Raw genomic sequence first — 18,372 nt, 5'->3', positions numbered from 1 at the left:
CCCCAATTTGAAGCTGAGATCTTATAGGTCACATGCCGAAACTTTTTGCCTGGGTCTTAATTATTCTAGAGTTAGAGCTCAAACTGGCAATTCGGAAGGCGTTATCTGCGCAATATAGATTATTATGGCTTACTTTTTCAACTTTGAAGGCTGTTAAAACTATCGTATGATATTTTAAATAAATAATGACCTGCACCAATTTAAAGCTGAGATTTAATTATTCTTTACACTTATATTTGTCACATGCCAAAACTATTTGTCTGGGCCTTATTGTTTTAGATTTAATATATAGGGCTAAAACTGGCATATCGGAAGGCTTAATATTCGCGCAATACGGATTATTATTACCAAAATGCGCTTTCAACTTTGAAGGCTGTTATAACTATCGTATGATATTTTAAACGAATAATGGCCTATACACCTTAAGGCAGAGATCCTACTTTTTACACTCAATTAGGTCACTTGCTGAAACTTTTTGTCTGGGTCTCAATATTATTTAGATTGATTTTAGATCTCAAACTGGCATATCGGAAGGCTTATCCGTGCACGCAATATAGATTATTATGGCTAAAATACTTATTTCAACGGCTGAATGCTGTTAAAACTATCGTATAACATTTTAACTAAATTATGGCCTACACCAATTTAAAGCTGAGATCTATGTCTTTACACTCATATAGGTTGCATGCCGAAAACTTCTTGTCTGAGTCTTATTGTTTCAGATTGAAGGTGGGGCTCAAACTGGCATATCGGTAAGACTTATCCGCGCAATATACAGATAACCATGGCCAAAATGCGTTTTTCAACTTTGAAGGCTGTTAAAACTATCGTATAACATTAAACATTTTAACTAAATTATGGCCTACATGATTGAATTTCAGATCTTACTCTTTATACTCTCATATAGGTCCAGGCCCGTACAAACTAGGGGTTCGCGGGGTTCGTGCGAACCCCCCCCCCTCCCTTTAAACAACAAATTAATAATAGTGCTCAACGAGAGGGAAAGGGGAAAAAAGGGAAAAAAGAAAAGGAAAAGAAAGGAAAGAAAGGAAAAGAAAGGAAAGAAAGGAAAAGAAAGGAGAAAAGGAAAAAAAGAAGGAAAAAAAGGAGAAAAAGAAGGAAAAAAAGGAGAAAAAGGAAACAAAAGATACGGGTGATGAAAGAGAGGAGAGAGAATTTTTTTTCCCTACGAACTGTAACTTTGTATCCGCTGTGACGACTTCGAAAGAGACTACAACTATAATACTTGTGTGGTTTATCTGTGTTTCGCCTTCTTACAATATCAGCAAAAGAAATCAGAGGTTTAACATTTTCGGGGAAACTAAATTCAGACAAGGATTAAAAGTCTAGAGTGGTACGACAAATCGTATTCTTTCTTTGATAAATTAATGAAATGTCAAAGCTTCCTTTAGCGCGGAAGGGGGGCAGGCGCGTAGCCATGCAGGGGGGCGGTGGGGCGGTCGCCCCCCCCCCCCCAAAAAAAAAGGGACGTAGGAAAAAAAAGGGAAAAGGAGTCGAGAACGGTACAACGAATCGTCTTCTTTCTCTAATAATTTAATGAAACGTGAAAGCTTCCGCGCTTCGCGCGGAAAGGGGGAAACTGAGTTCAAATTAAGGATTAGGAGTCGGGAAAGGTACTACGAATCGTCTTCTTTGTCTAATAATACGTCAAAGCTTCCGCGCTTCGCGCAGGAGGAGGAGGGGGGGGGGGACTGAATTCAGACAAGGATTAAGAGTTGAGAAAGGTTCAACGAATTGTCTTCTTTCTCTAATAATTTAATGAAACGTCAAAGATCAGCGAGAGGGGGGGGGGGGGGAACAGAAATCAGACAAGGATTAAGAAGTCGAGAACGGTATACTTTGAGTCGTCTTCTTTCTCTAATAATTTAATGAAACTTCAAAGTTTTGCGCGGGAGAGGGACTGAATACAGATAAGGATTAAGAGTCGAGAAAGGTACAACGAATCATCTTCTTTGTCTAATAATACGTCAAAGCTTTCGCGCTATGCGCAGGAGGGGCGCACTGAATTCAAACAAGGATTGCGAGTCGAGAAAGGTACAACGAATCGTCTTCTCTGCACCCACCCACCTAGAGAGCACGCTGCGCGCGCTCTTTAAGTGATTCGCACGCTTCGCGTGCTCACGACCGCCCCCCCCCTAAAATAAAATCCTGGATACGCGCTTGAGGGGGGGGGGGGGATCTGAATTCAGACAAGGATAAAGAGTCAAGAACTGTACAACAAATCGTCTTCTTTCTATACTAATATAATGAAACGTACGTCAAAGCTTCCGCGCTTCGCGCATGCAGGAGGGGGAAACTGAATTCAGACATAAAAGCCCCTCTGCACTACTTTGGCCAGAAGGGATTATACCTCCCTGCAAGGTCACTGACAGGTGGTTATCTCATCAAATCAGCCCTCAACTAACATAAGAAAAATGGGATCATGTGGAACCAACAGGCACCGATTATTAGGCATTGTTTGCTATAAAGAGGGCGCAGGTAGCTTGGGGCTTCAAGAGTCGAAAAACGGTACAACGAATCGCCTTCTTTCTCGTCTAAGCTTCCGCGCTTCGCGCGGGAGGGGGGATCCTCCCTTCCTTTACCCTCCCCCCCAGGGAGCGGGCTTTGCGCGCTCTTTAAGACAGCCATTCGCATGCTTCGCGTGCTCACTACCCCCCCCCCCCCCCCTCCCCCCCCCCCCCCCGCATAGGCCTACTGACTAAGTTGACAAAATAAATCGCATATTTATGTCGTCCAGGAAAATGACCATCTGCGCATACGCGAGTACAATAGATAGTTCATAGGAAAAATATTTTAGCCTTCGGCCCCGGGTTAATAATATTAAATTTGTAGACATTTTATAGGACATTTGTCGGTAATTGGTGGCTAGTTTTGTCGTTCCTATGCCTCCACACCTCCCCCCCCCCCACCCCACCCCCAATGAAAAAGGTCTAGCGACGTCCCTGCTTGCAATGTCTCACTTTCACCTCTGGCTCAAAGTTGGCAACCCTAAAGAACCCCCCCCCCCCTCCCCCCCCCCCCCCCCACCCCCCCTAAAAAAAAATAGCTTGTACGGGCTTGAGGTCACATGCCGAAACCTTTTGTCTGGGTCTTATTGTTTCAGATTGAATTTTAAACGCATTTTGTCCAATTATATAATATACTCGAAATGCCCGGATAAACCCTGTAGGCTATACCCGTATATGACTTGTAGAGTCCTAGATTCAATCCAAAACAGTAACCCAGACAAATTGCTTCGGCATGTGACATAATTATGTGAGAGTAAAGAATAGGATCTCATGCACCTTTCAAATGGTGTCAGTCATTATTTAGTTAAAATGTCAGTTTTAAAAGCCCTCAAAGTATGAAACGCAGTTGTCGTGGTCGAGTGAATACGTTGCCGGACTGTCGATCACAATGTCCGCGGTTTGAGTCCCGCCGCGGCACTAATGTCCTTTGACGAGACATTGATTTATACTTGCCACACTCCACCCAGGTGAAGTAAATGGGGACCTGTAGGAATTTTTTCCTTGAAACGCAGCACGCGTAACAGCTGCACTGCTAAAGCCAGGGTAATTGTGCTGCATTATTGTAGAGCGCTTAAAAACTTCTGATAAAATAAGTGTTAGGCGCTATATAGACTCTAGGCCTATTATTATTTTGTCCAATTATATTATACTCGAAATGCCCGGATCAACGCTGTAAACCAGTCATATGCCGGTTTGAGCCCTATATCAAAAACAGTAAGACCCATACAAATTGATTTGGCATACGACATATATCAGAGTAAAGAGTAAGATCTCAACTTTCAAATGGTGTCAGTCATTGTTTAGTTTAAATATCATACAATAGTGTTTAATACATCCAAATCTCTTACTAGTAGGCTAGTAAGTACTCTTTGCCGTTACCGTCACCCGCAAAATGCAAAATTTTCTTTTTTCATTTCGATTGTACGATTTAGAGACACTATAGACCTCATTATTGGTGGCTAGCCTCCTCCTTATTGGTCGCCAGTTTTAACGAACGTAGCTTTGTGGAAAAAAAAGCGACGAAATTAGAGTGGGTCTCATCGATCACGAACAAAAATGGAGATGTCTGGAAAGGAAATCGGGCTTTATAATCCAGAAAACATATTCTGGGCAATCTTTACCTTCATGTGGATCGTCTATGTGTGGGAAACGTACCTTTCTCATCGCCAGGTGAATATTTTCAGTCGGCATATGCACAGAAAGTGCATTGTAATTGGCTGCCCCATGTATTGAATTTTATGTTATTGTTTTTTTTTAATGCCTAGCCTAGGTCTACGTCTAGTTGATATTCAAAACATATAGACAAAGTAGACACAAACTTAACGAAGAAAAAAGGACTGTGCGCTAACTGAAGCACAATACAATTACATACCGTCCCAATGGTCGTGTGTTACTGTTAATAGGGTGTCTGATCGCGCACCCGATGTTGTGTGCTAAAATTCTTCCCATAGAGATTACACGCATCCCTATGCAGCCTACGTGCATTGCGCGACCATGCAAAAAAAGTCAAATTTTTTTTTTCAAATCGAGATTCAAACCTTTATCAGTTGTGATCCTGAAGGTGATAATCAATGAATGAGGTGTCATATGAAAGAGCAGGTGAATTCCAATATTTCCAAAGGGGCGTAGAGTAAAGGAGCCCGTAATCGGCCAGCTCCCGTTTTCGGCCGATTGGTTGGATACAAGGTAAAATCACTCTAAAATACATCGCATAATAGCATAACACATATCCCACACATACCATACCATGCCAGTGTCACTGAAGAACCACATTTGCAATGGAAAATATATCCTAAAATATCACATTTTAGCGATGTAATCGCCGGTCCCTCTACCCAAATCTGAAAAATCGAGTATCTTACGCGTGTCTGTAAGAAATATGGGTACCATAAAATGAGCTTTATTTCAAGTATTTTTCAGATTTAAAGCCCGATTTTGTGCTAGTCGCAAGCTCAAAAGTATGTCATCGCATGTATTAAATCAATGCAGCCGCACACGCGCGACGCACACACGATATCTCTATCTAATTCAGATTCCAACTTCCGATCACCGCTGTGCCCGTCTTCGGCCAGGCGAGCACCAGGGAGCTCCGGCGTGGGATACCTGCTCCGCCCGCTTGTGCTGTACATCAGCGCGGAAACGCACGGCGCGCGCGAGCGCTTCCTATTGACTTTGTACATGCGGCCGTAAACTGAAACGCTCGGCCGATAACGGGCTCCAAAACAGTGAAAATTGAAATGGATATTGTCATGGCAATTCGTGATTTTTTTCTGGGATTCTTTTTTTGTGTAAATAATAATAATATTTGCTTCATGATTTGAACAAGAAATGATAATAAATAGGAAGTAAAGAGTCCTAAAAATAGGATTTTGTCTTAAGTGGCCGAAAACGGGCTACTTTACTCTAGCCCCCGAAATTCTAAAAATATCTTGGTCAAAACAGCAATTTAAACATTGTGTCCTGGCTAACTCTGAGGTTTGTCACTTTTGAGATATGACGCCCCGATCGATAAGTAGTCCCAGTCCTAAGGAACAATTCTATGTGATTATATTTTCGCTAGCCCCCAGGGATCACAACTGATAACAGTTTAAAAATACCCTTCTCGCTATTTGGTGGATCAGCTAATTAGGGGGCATGCGCTCCGCTCAGTCCAAACCATGGTTACATCGCGTAACATCTCCGCGCACGAACGAAACCCCAAATTCAATTACACATTATAGTGACTGAAATTATGGTTGGAAATTCCCTCGATAAACCCGGAAGTGAATACACGTTATAGTCAATGGCAATATCGCGGAGACAACGTGCGTTGTCTCCGCGATATTGCCATTGACTATAACGTGCATTCACTTTCGGATTTATTGTGCGACGATTGCCAACCATACTAGTCAATCGCACATGTCGCGGAGACAGCGTAGCTCAAGCTGCAAGTCGCGGATTGGCTTAGCAGCATGCGTACGATATGCATACGCTTGCATATCGCGCGATACAGCTGTTTGGCTAAATTTAGCAAAACAACATCACTTTGCGTGGACGTCTTTTTCGACGATTTTGACCAAAATGATATGAATATACCAGCGTGTTGGAGGGGCTGTAACTTTTGATAGAAACATCGGTGAGACTTGAAATTTGAAATGTATTATTCTGATAACATTTTTTATTCAAATATCAAACAAAAATGGTGAAAAACGATCCCAAATTGAAATTTGAAAAATCGTTCAGACACCCTACTGTTAAGTTAGCTTTACGTGCGACATCCTTTTAGTTTTAAGGCAATGTGACGTCACTGCCAGTTCCTTAAAAATAAAACTGTTGTGCAAATCTTAAAGTCCCTAATATCACTTCCTGAATGGTGAAAATAAGTATGAATTGAAGTGAAAGGGTCTCAAATAATGTGCAAGTAATTTTTTCACTTTACCTTTTTTTTCTTCCTGCAGCGGAATGTGTACAGAAACACTAAAGATGTCCCTTCATCTCTCAAGGATGTGATTGACAATGAGACCTTCGAGAAAGCCAGGCTCTATGGACTTGATAAAAGTAGCTTCGGATTCTGGCATGGGATCTATGAACAGATTGAATCATCTGTAAGTCACTTAGAGCCAGGAGTTAGAGCATGGCTCCACACTCATTTTTAGGGAAGGGGGTTCGGATTAAACTTCCTTCTTCCCCCTTTTCCATTTTCCATCTTCTTATTGTGACAGGTCGAAATGTTTCCTAATTCTATTTGTTGAGGAGGTCCCTGAATGAAGGGATCCATGTCTCTGAATAAGGAGATCCCTTTAAGTGTACTTCTGAGGTGGTCCCTAAAAGGGGAAGTTCACTTTGACCTTAAGTCTGAGAGGGGTGATATGGGGTGATTTGGAGAGAAGAATGGTGGTCCCTAAAAGGGGAAGTTAACTTTGACCTTAAGTCAGAGAGGGTATGGGGTGATTTGGAGAGAAGAATAGATTTTTTGCCACATCATAGGGGAAGTGCACTTTGACCTTGAGTCAGAGAGGGTATAGGGTAATGAGAGAAAGGATATGTTGCCAGATCACAGATTGAGAGGGATGAGCATAGACCATGCATCCACTCAGGACTTAGGAGGTTGGATTTGACAGAGAAGCTAACTCTGAGTAGAACTTCATACGTAATAGTATTTCTGCAGCATCTATGAGGTCTCACTTCATCACTTGGTTGGAGATGGCAGTTAGTTGGAGATGGTGCACTATCTACATGTAGTTGGTCTAATTCTAGTCTCGTTGTCTCGTTAGGAGTCTCTCCTCGAGAGCTCAAGAGGGGGTTGATCCATCCTCAAAATAAATACCACCTACAACTCTAAATGACTTCGTCGAGTGTCATATGTGCCTGCTGTTACATTATCTGTTTTACTTCTCGTTTCGTGTCGTTTCGTGGTTGTTTGTTGTTTTGTAATATTGTCTTGTTTTCCAAGTCATTGTAGGCAAAATTTGAAATGATTATAATTTTTTCTGGTGGATCTACAAACAACAAGCACTGCTTTTTAGTGGATCCCCCTCGCCCCCCCCCCCCCCCCCCCCATTTCCTCAGAAATTAAGAATTTCTTCTAATAATTTTATAATGTGCAAAGTGTATTTGTATAGTTATCAGAAAAAATGAATTATGTATGAAAAAAATGTAATACCTTAGTTTATCTTTCTGTGGGGAAATGAAATAAATATGAATTAAATTGAGTATGAGGCCTATTTAAAAGTTTCGAATTTGGGTACCTGACTTATTTTTGGGGGTGCCCATGTCTCCCAGGTGTCTGTAGCGTCAATCCTTGCTTAGAGTATTGGTGAAAGAATTTTATTCAGTAAGGGTGTTAGCCATGTAGGTGTGATCTTATGCTTTTTTAAAGTTGTTATTAATTTTTTATTTTCTCTCAAGAACCAAGTGGTTCCTGAATTAAGCAAATGAGAATAGGAGTATTCATGAGTTAATGGTCTATATCAGTATGATTTATTAAGCTTTGATGCAAAGGGGAAAAATACAAGTCAATTGTTGCATATTTTTCTATGATTCCTTATAAACCTTGATCCTGAAGTTTAAGATTAGACTTGACATATTTTCTTCTATTCTGTTCTTCTTTCCCTCTCTCTCTCTCTCTCTCTCTCTCTATCTCTCTCTCATGTACTTTAAAAATTTACCCTAGATTTATTAGACTGTTATTTTGATATCAGTTTCTAAAGAATGTATGTCCTGAGTCTCAACAAACATGCATTTCCGAGTTCCAAGTAAATAATGATTGAAACTTTTGACAATTTGGATTTTTCCTGAGAAAGAAACACATGAGTTGAGCTATCACAATATGATAATAATAATAATAGTGTAAACTTATAGTGCAGGGACGCTCATGGCGCTAGCTCAGCAACGGTTCTCTTTAATACACGTACAAGTAAAGTAAATGTTTATTTGATATTAATAGAGTTACACTATCAGAAATTCAAAAACAATTTTGCAACATATGTATCACCCATTTCAATCCTCAGCTCAGGAGGAAAAATCTGAGGTTTCAATTGTCTTTCATTTGTGTTCTAGATCAATATGATTGTATAATGAAAGTGCAAATGAATTTTGCTGAATGCATGTAGATATTTATTTGAAGTAATGGCCAGGTGGAAATATCTGAGGTTCAGTTGCCTTTGATTTGTATTCTGCTAGATCATCCTAGTGCTTGGCGGTATCCCATACCTGTGGATGATGGCCGGAAGGGTCACAGGTCACTTTGGCTTTGGACAAGAATATGAGGTGAGTATCTCTGCTATGTCATCTGAATATACATGTACTTTCCATCCTGTGTTTTATTAATTTGGTGTCTTGGGATTCAGGATTTGCAAATGGCTGATAATATACTAAATGGAAAAGTGGGTTCTAGTCATATTGTTTTTGTAATCATTGTACTTTACTGCTTTTAATGTGTAATATTTGTATTTTGTATACATGGGATTGTGCAATATCATCTGCGAACCCTGGTTCAAAGGTAACCATTTCTTTCCTCTTCTCCTTGCTTCTCATTTCCCTCTCTTTCTCTATTATTTCTTAAATAGTTGAATTTATTACATGTATGTTGACTTTGTATATAGTGTGAATTTCTGATTTTGATGGCCAAATAATGAAATAAATAATAATAATAATATTACAGGTATTGCAACCATGTGTCTCTTTTAAGGAGTTTTCCATTTCTTATTTTGTCCCCCAGATCACACAATCTTTGGCCTTCATGCTGCTTGCCTCTGTGTTCTCTACATTTGTTGGACTGCCCTGGGTTCTGTACAGTACGTTTGTGATTGAGGAGAGGCATGGCTTCAACAAACAGGTAACAGCGATTGACCCGAAAATCTTGAAATCTATTGTCAGCTTTAAAAAATTAAAATAAAATTACCTTTTTTTTTTTTAGAAGAAAAAATTAAAGCATTCAAAAGTGAGAAATATTAACCCTAGGAGGGAGGGGAAAGAAAAAAAAGTTTTACAAAAAAATTATTTCTGACGGACTGACCCATGATTTGGCACCTAAAGGGCAATACAAAATCTTTTTTTGTTAGGCGTTAGATTGGGAAGGCAATGGATTTTAGGGTCTAAATAATCAAGTTTTTCTTGTGCCTTTTACCCATTTGGCAACGAAAGCTTTATTTTAGATTTTTACTGTTGCAATATCCATATGAAACGTCATGTATTGTTCTTTGTGCTCTTTTTTTAGACCCTGGGATTTTTCTTCAAAGATCAGGTGAAGAAGTACATTCTCATGCAACTGATATCCCTTCCTATCCTAAGTGGTCTACTCTACATCATCAAGATAGGTGGACAATACTTCTTCATCTATGCCTGGGTCTTTACCCTCGTTATCTCATTGGTAAGGACATTTTGTCAATTTTCTCTTTTCTGCCCCCAAATTGATTCACTTTCTTTGGTCAGTTTGCCTCTCTGTTTTTTGTTTTTACTCTGTCACTAAATAGCTGCCTCAATTTTCTCTTTTTGTTCTTTATCTTCCTTTACCTCTGCACACAGGTAATTGCTGAGCAATGAAAAACAAAACATTGTGATTGGCTAATGTTCCTGCTAGATTGCTTCTTAACTCATATCCAGCCATAAGGCCGCATGCACGCAACCGTTATAGTGCTTTGTACACGCGAGCGCACTATCGATTGGCTGCTTAACTCACGCAAGTGAGCTACTGCTTCGCTGCTTCATGCATGTTTGCTCGCATTCGTAATAGCAGTTATTGTTCATGTACATTGCACTGTGCTGAGTGCTTCCCACGCGCTATAGATCGCACCTTCAGATTATCAGATTATCTCAAAATAAACTTGGCACAGGGGGGATTTGTGGCCTGGCACAATGGAGATTAGCCCTGTGGCTCTGGGCTGTATTCATTATGGCAGGATAAGAGCTAAATAGGCATATCTTTGATTATTACGGACCTGGGGGAAAGCATGGGTGTTTCATATTCAGGGGTTCGGAAGTAGAAGATTCGCAATAAACAAATTCAAAATGTGTGAATACTCTTTTGTTAATTGTGATGATCATGAATAACATTTTGTATGTTTAACATAAATCTGACATTTTCTTCATTGATGAAAGGAATAAGCCTAATGAAAAAGTTTACTCAACCACATCAAATAATGAGAAAGTTATGTGGTGGTGGTTATTTTACCTGACTGCATTATAACATTTCAATATATGATCTTCCGTTTCTGATCCTCTGCGCGAGGTTGACTGTAGTTACTTTTAAATGACTGGTCAGTTCACTGTCCCAGTGTATTCAATGTGATTACATTAAATAATAAGTGTAGACTTGAATAAACCTGCCATAACTTTGCTAACTTTGTCTTTTTTTCTTAATTTAATTGTCAGTTCCTGATCACAGTATATGCCGACTACATTGCTCCACTCTTTGACAAGTTTACACCCCTCCCTGAAGGAGATCTGAGAACCAAGATTGAAGAATTGGCAAAGAGCATTGATTTCCCACTCTACAAACTATATGTTGTTGAAGGTAAAATATATATATATATTTATCTCTTTATGCACAAGTGAAGAGCCCTGTCTTCCACCTGTCATTAAATGAAATTGTGTATTCTGATGCTTAATTCTCGCGTTTCACAATACATGCGCCACCAACGTTCATACCATGAGAGGCACCAGCACGTCAACATCATTTTTTTTAATCCGATGGAATTTTCACTAAGGCTATGTCTTGGCTCCTCATCTCGCCGATAGTATCGAGATCACAAGATGTCTAGCTAGTAATCTCTTTGTGAAACGGTTTGGGAAGATCAGAGACATCTCCGTAGTTAGCGGATAAAGGAATGACTGTCTGGTTGTTGGTTTCGAGAAACAGCCCCCTGATTTGTCAAGAAAGTTGTTGACCCATCTCCCCAAATTACCACGCTAGAGTGACTGTCGCAACTGAAATGAACGAGGGCGCAAGGATTGTGAAACGCGAGAATTTATATGAGCTCTTGTGAAGAACTTTGTATTCTCACTGTTCAAACTCAATGTCATCTTAGATATAGATGAAATTTCATGTTCTTATCCTAATGATCTCTATGAACTCGAGTAAAGAGGATTGTATTTTATTTGTTGTTGGAGATATATATCTTAATTGCTCTGAAACACTGTTGTGGCTTCTAGACCTTTTCCATGATCTTAAATGCATTGAATTTTATCAATATGTACTTGTTAAACTTTTGAAACCATACAAAAAAAGACAAGCATAATATTAAATCAAAATACACATAAGAAATTGATTAAACAAAAAGATTCACAGGATAACCTTAGTGACCAATCATATTTTAAACTCAGAAATAATAGCCGAGATATTCCCGATGTTTCTCTATATTACAGGCTCCAAACGTTCCTCTCACAGTAATGCATATTTCTATGGATTCTTTAAAAACAAGAGAATTGTTCTCTTTGATACCCTCCTAGAAGACTACAAACCAGCCGTTACAGAAGAGGTAAGTTTAAAGGGGATTTTTACAGACATCTGAGCAGTCGTTTTACAAAATCATATTACACTTGTTGTAATCCTAAAAGAGCTAATCAGTAAATATGAGACCATATTACCCTCTCATGAAAAGCCTATGGACTTTACGTGTTAAAAAAGATGTAAATAAAGTCTCATATTCACTGCGTCGTATTTTGTCATTTTCATTGTGCATCTATTATGGGTACGAGAACCTGCACACTTTGCGCGCACTCTATTGTGACGTACATGTAACAATCACACCAAATTAGGTACACCGTTTGCAGTGTATTGACAATTTCGTCAAGCACTGGATGCACAGTGCTGGTTTGACAAAGTTTTTTTGAGTTCTATGAGATTGTCATGGTTGATTTATGTATTTGCTCTAGATGTCTGATTTGGATAACAATATTGACTGGCTTAACTTTCGGGAGATACCACATATATTGCCCTCACAAGACCCATATTGCCCTCGTCTTTGACTCGGGGCAATATGAGTCTAGTTTGGGAAATATATGTTGTATCTCCCTCAAGGTCAATCCATATTATATAATTATCACCTGAAAAGAATCCATCAGACACTCAATTTTTGTTAAACCACAGCAGTTCAGAATTTTCTTATTTTCTAAATTATTCAGTTTTCATCCACAAACTATTTTTATTTTCATTCCTTCATAGTAGGAATGGATATAAAAATGTTTAATTAATGAACCAATGTGAAAGAAGATATCTAAATTTAACCAAAGATTGCCAATATGTACAGGATAATTATATACTATTGGCTGCCCTTGAGTGGTATCGTATATCAGAAATATTGCATTCAGCTCATGAAAATCGCACGAGTTGAAGACAAGTGCAATATTAATGCCAGCTGAATGCGACATATCTAATATACCAGGAAAGAAAGCCAATATTATTGTGACATTTAGAGGATTGAAAAGATCAACTTATTTATACCAAATTCCAATGATAATGCACTACATAAAACAAGAAGTTTCATGGCAAATTCCCAATCCAGCAGTATCTTGTCTAGTCTTAAAGCAAAATTTGGTCAGTCAAATTGAAAGATGATCCAAATTTTGAATATAAAGTGGTGTTTAAACACAAAAATAGCAACGCATTTTACATTATATACAGATCTTTTTGTGATTGATTCCCTCGCTCTTCTATCTCCCTTTCACTATTTTAATGACAGAAAAAAACAGATGAAGAAGAGACAAAACCTGCCGATGCAGAGGGAGATGGGGAAGAAGAGCAGAAGGTAGATGAAGAGAAGAAAACAGAAGAGGAGGGAGAGAAGAAGAAGAAGACGGGATGCAACACAGAAGAGGTTCTTGCTGTTCTAGCCCATGAGCTTGGTCATTGGAAGCTAGGACATAATCTCAAGAATCTTATTATTAGCCAGGTAAATCATTTAATACTTGAAATTTTGCAAGTCCAGGTAAATTATCCTACATGTTATTACTGGCTACATCATAGATTTATTGGGTGTTATTCTCATAAGTTGAGCTTCTATAGAATGCTAGGTGGCATCTCCCTCCTTCAATATTCATGTCAAAGATAATCTACCAAAGACTTTGTTGAAATTCAGTTCATACAAATATTATCTTTTTCTTCCCATTACATTACAGAATTCATTTTTTTTTACACTTTTAATTGCAGGATCAAAATAATCTGTACAGGGTAAATGAGTTGGCAACAGGCACTCCATAAAAGTGTGGACTAAGTTAAGCCAGGCTTAACTTAGTACGCGCTATCGCAATACCACCCATCATATCTGATGATTTTATCACAAAAGGAAGATGGCAATTTTGCTTGTAATCTATAACATTTCCTTTTTTATACTGATTCCATACCTGATATCTGTTGAAGAAAGAGAGAGAGATAATCCAAATATGTGTGCCGCTGCTCAGCATTGTTGTACAGTCAAACCTGTCTATAGCGACCGCCCGTGGGAAACACAAAAAGTGGTCTTTGTAAACAGGTGGTCTTTATAGACAGGTTCCTTTAGTACATGTTTCAATGAAAAACCATTTTCAAGGGAAACAAAAAATGTGGCCTTTGTAGACAGGTGGTGTTTGTAGACAGGTGTTCACTAAAGCAGGTTTGACTGTAGTGCCTTGATGCACAACCTTGGCTTTAAAGCTCCTAAAGGTCTATTTTTCCAGGCATTGGCCTTGGACTTGGGCTTGGATGTGAGGGTTTAAAGCCTTGACATTTTCTAGCAAATTTAAGGCATTATCAAGGCATCAATAACAAATTGTTAAAAATAGTTTGAATTCTTTGTGGGATAACACTGTTATGAAGGCAAAATAACAAATGTATCAAAACATAATAATAATAATAATAATAATAATACATATGATTTATAAGGCGCCAAATCCACTTGACAGTCAAATGCTCAAGGCGCAGCTTGTGCAAAAGATGAAATACATACATGATACATTTATACAAAGTGCGATAGGAAAGGTAATAGGCCTCAAAAATGAAAAACCTGCACCCGGTACTATTTATAACAGGTGCAGATACTGTTGCATAATTAGCTGCTCGGTTGGCATAGGCTTCTACTTATCTGTTATATTCATCCCATGGTCATACAAATCACCTGGCTTTATAAGCTTATTAAATCTGAATTAGCAGTTATTCATCAACCCTCGAAATGTATCAATAGTTATGAAGTATTGATCTGCCTTTAATGAATTGTTTTGCAATTAATCAATGGGACAGATATTTAAAATCAGATTGCAAAGTTACCAAATAACTTAAGTCAATTCAAGAATCCTACCACTAGATCATGGATCAGACAACGACAAAATGGTCCTGCTACGTGCTATAACCTGCTTTAGCAGTGTAAACATTACATTTTTTAGAGAGTCCTTTTCATTTAAACATATTATTCATTACCTGTAAGATCAGATAAATATTCAGGATATTTCCTTAGAGGTATAGACCACTTCTGGTCATGCAATTGCATTGTGAAAGGAACGTTGTGGAATAGATCAGAAAAGGTTGATCATCTAGCATATAAATATTGGTGTGTACTGCAAGGTTCTGGAATTATCAAAATGATAAGAAATTTGGCCCAGTTTTGGTACAGTTACAAGCACTGTACACAGAAAGATGTATATAGGACTACGGGATATCAATCCAGGCCAGATAGATAAGATAACTTACCAAAATATATGAATTAGTTGTCGGTTTCCCGGCAAAATTTGTATCCTCACGTATTAGACAAAACATATTCTTTCACATGATTGGTAAAAAGAGCTTCCATTTCATTTTTTGAGAGGGGGGCATTTCCAAAACTGGTCTATACCTTTAAGCATTTGTTTTGTGATGTTCTTCCTTGTCTCCATACAGGTGAATATATTATTGTGTCTCTTCCTATTTGCCCTCCTGATTGAGAGGACAGAATTCTTCAATGCCTTTGGTTTCTACGACGCATACCCCACCCTCATTGGACTCCTCATCATATTCCAGTTCATCTTCTCACCGTATAATGAGGTATGTAATGTTAACTGCTCTGCTTGTTAACTATGCTTTTCTGCTATGGGGAGTGTTTCACAAAGACTAAGATCGACATTAAGTTGGACTTAACTATGGCAGGCCATTCATGCCACTGATTGCTATCACCATTGGTCTCTGAATTATGATCTTTAGATAATATTTTTTCCTTCAATAATGAACTATCAAAAAATGTAAATTTGTGACCACAAATGATACGTCCCTTCAGAGACCGATGCCAGTAAATGGTAAGAGCAAACAGTGGCATGAACAGCCTGCCATAGTTAAGTCCAACTTAACGTTGATCTTAGTCTTTGTGAAACACTCCCCTGGTCCCATATTCATGAAAATGCGCAGTTGACCTAAAGTAAGACATTGGACCGTACTGTGTCCCGACACATATGGTCATGTAGTCACAATTCCAACACAGATAATCAAGTAACACCACCTTTAAACCTTCCATTGCTAAATATTGTTTCACTTGTAGTTCCAAACAGTGTAAGGTTTGTTTATACTCCACTTCAGTTCAGTAGAAACATATTGATATCGAATCCCAGTTGTAGGAATCCACCGATGTATCACAAATAATCTAAGCAATATTGAGAATAGATTCCACATATTAAGAAAGGTGCTTGCCATGGGCTTGAAATGTTTGTAATACTCTGCAGTTCCTCCTGCGTTTGGAGTTTGCATGTCAGAAAAGCCAACTTCATAGGTAAAATGGTAAAAATTTGCATCCATTTGTTGTACTTTAACCCTACGTTAACTGGGGGGGGGTCAATTTGACCCCCCCCTGTAGAAATTTCGCGACTACTCCGAAACCGCGGCAGATATAAAATTTTCCTCTCGTGACTTTTTACTTTCGAGTGTTACGCATCTTTTAAAACAATTTTTTTGAAAATCGGACCTACGGTTACAAGGTCGCGTGACCTTTTGTCTTTGCATGTCAGCCCGAAAATCGCTCATTTTCGTGATTTGTGTACAAAACATATGTAAAAGTCATTTTTCCTAAAAATAGATAAAACATTGGTTATTCAGTCTTGTTTAAAGTTTAGATGTCTGTTTTGGGGTCAAAATAGTTGAATTGTAGTTATAAATGAAATAAAACAACAAAAACAATAAAATACATAAGTTAAAAAAACAATGAAATACATAAGAAATTATAAAAACAAGAGATAACATAAGGAATAACCTGGCTCTTCCAATTTTTTGTGTTGTATTATTATTCCAAATGGTCTAATAAATATATGTAGTGAAAAAGAATACTTAAATATTAATAATCTATGATTTATGGGCCGAAATGTGAATTTTATGACCTTATTTGCATAAATTACCATAAATATGCAAATGAGTGAATTTTTCAAAAATTTGAAATTACCATAGTATTCTATACACTTCACTTGACATGCATGCAAATTTTCGCGGCGATCGGCGGTGAAACGGCCGAGATCTTAGGGGGGGGTCAAATTGACCCCCCCCCCCCAGTAAAAACCTGGTCTGAAATAGCCCAGTTAAAATAGGGTTAATTTATACATCCTGGCAGAAAATACTGTGTTACCGGTACTTTTTAATACATGGAAGCCTGTAGCTAGACCATTTACATTTGATTTGGTGTTCCTATTCAAACAGGTTCTATCCTTCTGCATGACCGTGTTGACGAGGCGTTTTGAGTTCCAGGCTGATGCCTTCGCCAAGTCCCTCCAGAGGGCGTCCTATCTGCGTATGGCCCTCATCAAACTCCACAAGGACAATCTAGGCTTCCCTGTCGCTGATTGGCTCTTCTCTGCTGTTCACTACTCACATCCTCCTCTCCTAGAGAGATTAGCTGCCCTAGGCAAGACTGACTAGGTCTAGATAGTCAAAGCTCCACAAGGACAATCTATGCTTCTCCGTCGATGACTGGCTCTTCTCTGCTGTTCACTACTCACATCCTCCTCTCTTAGAGAGATTAGCTGCCCTAGGCAAGACTGACTAGGACGGACTAGATAACCAAAGGCCACCGAACGTGTCATCCTGACTAGACTGGATTTTAAAAGAACCTGAAAAAGGATTGCAGAAATGACTCCTTTCGAAATGTGAAATTTACATGATTAAGGTCCCAAATTGTCACATGAAATTTAAAATACAAACCACAGGGTGTTGTAAACATTCAAGTTTATAGAGTAGAGGCCTAATCTGCTGTGATTTTGTTGTAATGTCATGCCAGTTGCATGAGTGGTGACCAACTGGTCACCAAATTGAATTTCCTCTTACAGAAAGGTTTGAAATATGATGCAATATATATATTAATATTCATGTGATCATTCAGGACTTCAGTCAGTTTCATCTCACATTCAATGATGTTTCTTTGAAGTCTTATCGTAGTTGGATCGCGAGGTTGTTGGTGGCCTGATGGAAATCTGATCATTCCTGGTATTGCCTCATTCCCCTATTACCTGTAGCTTATACAAGTGGAATTGCATGGTAAACTATTCATTGATGAAAGTATAGATGCACAAAGTAAGAAGTATTGTAAGACTTAAAGAGAAGGTTGAGTTCTGGGAAGAGGTGTAAAATAATTTGTAAGCGTTATCATTGTTATTATGCAAGTGTGGAAGAACATCAGATAAAACATGTTCCCTGAAATGCATGGCTCTCCAAATACTTTCATATTCTAGATATGGCATGTAACAGCATGAAAATTGGGACAGATTTTCATGCCACATGTTTGTGTAGTCCTATATACATCTTTCTGTGTACAGTGCTTGTACCAAGACTGGGCCAAATTGTTTATGATTTTGATGACTCCAGAACCTTGCAGTACAAACCAATACTTACATGCTACATGATCAACTTTTTCTGATCCATTCCACACCTTTTCTTTCACAATGCAAT

At 38.6% G+C, this 18,372-nt stretch overlaps 1 protein-coding gene across 1 annotated transcript; it reads left to right on the top strand.

Moving 5' to 3' along the window:
• Positions 1–4,048: 4,048 nt before the first annotated feature.
• On the top strand, positions 4,049–18,245 carry LOC579174 (CAAX prenyl protease 1 homolog). Its single transcript, XM_030994610.1, has 11 exons — positions 4,049–4,199; positions 6,467–6,613; positions 8,691–8,777; positions 9,229–9,345; positions 9,727–9,879; positions 10,881–11,022; positions 11,874–11,986; positions 13,190–13,399; positions 15,355–15,498; positions 17,128–17,356; positions 17,488–18,245. Exons 1-10 carry the CDS (start codon positions 4,086–4,088, stop codon positions 17,344–17,346), a joined length of 1,446 nt encoding a protein of 481 aa, XP_030850470.1. The 5' UTR covers positions 4,049–4,085; the 3' UTR covers positions 17,347–17,356; positions 17,488–18,245.
• The last annotated feature ends 127 nt before the right edge of the window (positions 18,246–18,372 follow it).

The sequence above is a fragment of the Strongylocentrotus purpuratus genome, unplaced genomic scaffold (assembly GCF_000002235.5).
Source record: "Strongylocentrotus purpuratus isolate Spur 01 unplaced genomic scaffold, Spur_5.0 spur5_scaffold_21, whole genome shotgun sequence".
Lineage (NCBI taxonomy): Eukaryota > Metazoa > Echinodermata > Echinoidea > Camarodonta > Strongylocentrotidae > Strongylocentrotus > Strongylocentrotus purpuratus.
The sequence above is the reverse complement of the archived record's forward strand: the minus strand, read 5'-3'. Positions and strand labels throughout refer to the sequence as shown.